We start from the raw sequence: 4,840 nt of genomic DNA on the forward strand, positions 1-4,840 counted from the left end.
TAGGAAAAATCCCTACCTCTAATAAAACTTGAGTGGAGGGCTGGTGGTTTTTTCATTACTTACTTAGTGTTTTGTTGTTGTTGTTGTTTTTGGTTTTGTTTTTTGAGATGGAGTTATGCTCTTGTTGCCCAGACTGGAGCATAATGGCACAATCTCGGCTCACTGCAACCTCCACCTCCCGGGTTCAAGCGATTCTCCTGCCTCAGCCTCCCAAGTAGCTAGGATTACAGGCACCTGCCACTACACCCGGCTAATTTTTGTATTTTTAGTAGAGATGGGGTTTTGCCACGTTGGCCAGACTGGTCTGGAACTGCTGACCTCACAGGTGATCCGCCAGCCTCGGCCTCCCAAAGTGCTGGGATTACAGATGTGAGCCACCAAGCCCAGCCTAGTGTTCTATTTTTATGACAGCATTTGTTTTCACTTTATCTTTCCAATGAAAGTTTGGAACTAGTAATAATATAACATTGTGCATAAACTGTAAGTGAATAACTGATATGAAGTGTTGCTTGGTGTGAATAAAAAAGCCAATGGTGACTTTGGGGATTTTATTTGTCTTTCTGTGTTTCAGTTACCTAAATGGAATCCTTCTGGAGTATTGTAGGTTTGGGGAGGCTAAATAAGTTGCGTTTCATAAATGAACAGAGGTGGCATTTATATCAGTAAGACAGTTAGTTGCATCAATTTTGCCTGATGCTGTCTAAAAGAACTAATTTAAGCTAAATGGGGAAAAGGTCAGAAAACAACAACTACCCCCCCAACACACACACACACCAACAACAACAACAAAAAATATGTTTTCAACTTTAGAACAAAGCTTCTATCCTTTGTAGCTCTGTCAGTGGGTGTGGGCAAAATCAGTTGGGCAGCAGTTAATGTGTGTCCATAACTGCAGGTGCAGCCTCCATATCCTTATTAGTTCCCTTGGTTACAGACCCCAGTGGGACAATGTTTGAAAAATTACATTCACTGTCTAGGAAATTGGGAACTGAAAGTCCAATATTTGCCTCAGTGGAGTTCTGGCACCTGCATTATCCCTTCTGGGTATATCAAGATCAACAGCTGCACAGATACTTGCTTTTCACAGATTCTACACATATCATATAAAGGTGAATAGTGTAAAGCTACCTCTACACCTTACTAAGCACACAGGTGTGTGCCATTTAACATCTAGAACATTCCATTGCCTTACACAAGAACCCAGTTTATATGAGCTCACAATATCGAACCAATCCCCCTAATTCAGTGTGCATCCATTATACCTGAACCCTGACAGAGCTGGGGGCTGTGGGAGGAGGGTGGTAGGAAGAAATTATTTTGTGAGCTGTGCACATTTTTGTTCCATTTGAAACTAGGTAGCTAGGCTGAGGGGGAACCAAGAGGGATGAGGATTAATGTCCTGGGTCCTCAGGAACTTTCGTTATCAACAGCACACAGGTGAGCTCCAGAAAGAAGAAGCTATGGCCGCAGTGATTCTGGAGAGCATCTTTCTGAAGCGATCTCAACAGAAAAAGAAAACATCACCTCTAAACTTCAAGAAGCGCCTGTTTCTCTTGACCGTGCACAAACTCTCCTACTATGAGTATGACTTTGAACGTGGGGTAAGTTTCTCGACTATGAAACCTGAGTTTCAAGATGTCAAGGACTTGGCCTTAGATCTTTCTTGGGGAAGAGGTAAATTTTCATTGGTAGGAAGAGGGGGGTAGAATGGACCTAAGTCCCTTCAAATTCAGCAAAGTATTTCCTAGCCTATAAGTAGCTAAAGCCGGCAAGTCAAAGGTCCTAAGAAGCCACAAGGAAAATATTACCATGGAATCTTGGAATTGATGAGCACTCATGAAATGATTATTGAGAATGAAATCGAAGAGTTGGAAATTGCTTCCTTACTTCCTATGAGGAAGGCACATACAGTCATTCACTCTTCCATGGTATTTGCCCTCCATTTGGTAGTCAAAGATTAGATTTATAGATCTGGAAGGATTTTTTTTTCTTCCCCCACATGACAGGTCCTGATGTAGCCTGTGGGTGCCACCTCACTATGTTGAATGATTAGATAACAAAATCTAATCATCTGGTTGCTTAATCCCTCTTAATCTTTCTCCATTTTCTTCCTCATTCTATTTCTCAGAGAAGAGGCAGTAAGAAGGGTTCAATAGACGTTGAGAAGATCACTTGCGTTGAAACAGTGGTTCCTGAAAAAAATCCTCCTCCTGAAAGACAGATTCCGGTAAGAAGAGACCAATGTCTGAGACGGGGAACAGCAGATGTGAAGAAATTTGCAACATTTAAATTATCTGTAAATAGACTGGTGATGCTGTGCAATGTGGAACACAGTCAAGTTTCCTTTAAAAAATCTTCACTCTACCACATTGGTTATAAAGAATCTTAGCTTCTTTCTTTCAGATTCAGAACATCTCAGTAAACCTGGAAAATTTGTTAACACAAACTTTTAAATGATGCTATATCAAGTTTTCAAACTAATCAGAGATCATTGGTTTTATTCCCTCAGTTACCAGGATCAGATTTAGAGGCTTGAGTAAGTCTGAATGCCAGAATCCTAGGGCTCTGAGTCACATGATATTCTTTAATACCTTACTATTCATTCTCCTCTCACTTTTCAGAGCAAGAGGCATAAAACTTACTGACTTTTGAGTTCACTTTTAAAAAATATATATCAATTTCAGTATTTCTTTCTTTCTTTTTCTTTTTTTAAACAGAATCTCACTCTGTTACCCAGGCTGGAGTGCATTGGTGCCATCTTGGCTCACTGCAACCTTCATCTCCTGGGTTCAAGCAATTCTCATGCGTCAGCCTCCCAAGTAGCTGGGAGTACAGGTGTGCAACACCATGCCTGGCTAATTTTTCATATTTTTTTTAGTAGAGACAGAGTTTCACCATGTTGGCCAGACTGGTCTCAAACTCCTGGCTTCAAGTGATCCGCCTGCCTCAGCCTCCCAAAGTGCGGAGATTACAGGAGTGAGCCACCCACTGTATCTGACCATTTTCGGTATTTTCTTGATTGCAAGAGAATTGCATATTTATTATAGAAACTCTGGAATATATAAAAAACACAAAAAGATTAAAATGATGCATAATCCTGTTACCCAGTTAAAACAACTATTAACATATTGGTGTACCTAGACTTACAGATGTTTTTCTTCACTAAGAACACATACACATACACTTATATATATGTTATACATTTAAAACATAGACTCATAGTACACATCTTGCTTTGTAACCTACTTTTTCAATGTAACGATACGTGGGAAACTTTTCCTCATGGCAATAGATATTCTCTAATAACATGTTTTTAATGACTGCCTGGTATTCCCTATTATGGATGTATTGTAATTTGTTTAACTAATCTCCCCTTATTACACATTCAGTTTGTCTACAAGTGCTTGATAGTATAAACCATGTTGAGAGGAACAATCTTGCATACATCTTTCTGTACTTTTTTTATTCTTTTCCTTATGATAATTTCTTAGAAGTAAAATTTTGTTCTTCTCTTTAAGAAAATCTGTGCACTTTGGTTATTTTTATCTTTTTATTTCATTTTCTAGAAGTGGAATTGAATTTCATACACACCTACAAGCTATGTATGACAGTGCCTGTTTCTGTACATTTTTTCCAACACTTGATATTTTATGTTGTTGTTATTATTATTATTATTATTATTATTATTATTATTTGAGACGGATTCTCGTCTGTCACCCAGGCTGGAGGGCAGTGGTGCGATCTCTGCTCACTGCAACTTCCACCTCCAGTTCAATTGATTCTCTTTTCCCAGCCTCCTGAGTAGCTGGGACTACAGGTACCCACCACCACACCCGGCTAATTTTTGTATTTTTAGTAGAGATGGGGTTTCACCAGGTTGGCCAGGCTGATCTCGAACTCCTGACCTCAAGTGATCCTCCCACCTCGGCTTCCCAAAGTGCTGGGATTATAAGCGTGAGCCACTGTGCCCGGCTCAACACTAGATATTTTAAATACTAGTTAATTTGACAGCCAAGAAAAATAGCATTTCAGGCGGGGCACGGTGGTTCACGCCTGTAATCCCAGCACTTTGGGAGGCCAAGGCAAGTGGATCATGAGCAGGAATTTGAGACCAGCCTGACCAACATGGCGAAACTTCCTCTCTACTAAAAATACAAAAATTAGCTGGGCATGGTGGCGCGAGCCTGTAATCCCAGCTACTCGGGAGGCTGAGGCAGGAGAATTCCTCGAACCCGGGAGGTGGAGGTTGCAGTGAGCCTAGATCACACCACTGCACTCCAGGCTGGGGGACAGAGCAAGACTCCATCTCAAAAAAAATATATATAGCATTTTATTGCTAACTTATTTTGCAATTTCTTTTATTCATAAAGTTGGTCTACTGCTCGTTTATATTTTATTTGTGAATTGCCCATTAATTTTTGGTCCTTTTTTTTTTTTTTTTTTTGAGACGGAGTCTCACTTTGTCGCCTAGGCTGGGGTGCAGTGGCCGGATCTCAGCTCACTGCAAGCTCCGCCTCCCGGGTTTACGCCATTCTCCTGCCTCAGCCTCCAGAGTAGCTGGGACTACAGGCGCCGCCACCTCGCCCGGCTAGTTTTTTGTCTTTTTTAGTAGAGACGGGGTTTCACCGGGTTAGCCAGGATGATCTTGATCTCCTGACCTCGTGATCCGCCCAAAGTGCTGGGATTCCAGGCTTGAGCCACCGCGCCCGGCCAGGATTAATATTCTTATATCAAGATCTCTTTAAAAGTATTAGAAATGAGGTAAACATCTCAATGTAAAAAATGGACCAAAAGGGCCGGGCGCGGTGGCTCAAGCCTGTAATCCCAGCACTTTGGGAGG

General features: G+C 41.2%; 1 protein-coding gene across 1 annotated transcript in view; it reads left to right on the forward strand.

Annotated features, from left to right (window-relative positions):
• Window positions 1–4,840, forward strand: part of BTK (Bruton tyrosine kinase) — a 29,239-nt gene that overhangs the window by 1,360 nt on the left and 23,039 nt on the right. The window contains exons 2-3 of the mRNA XM_026452150.1: window positions 1,431–1,601; window positions 2,129–2,227. Coding sequence (XP_026307935.1) covers window positions 1,461–1,601; window positions 2,129–2,227 — 240 coding nt within the window. The 5' untranslated portion in view covers window positions 1,431–1,460. The remainder of the gene's footprint in view (window positions 1–1,430; window positions 1,602–2,128; window positions 2,228–4,840) is intronic.

This window comes from Piliocolobus tephrosceles, chromosome 12 (genome assembly GCF_002776525.5).
Source record: "Piliocolobus tephrosceles isolate RC106 chromosome 12, ASM277652v3, whole genome shotgun sequence".
In the NCBI taxonomy this organism is placed as follows: Eukaryota; Metazoa; Chordata; class Mammalia; order Primates; family Cercopithecidae; genus Piliocolobus; species Piliocolobus tephrosceles.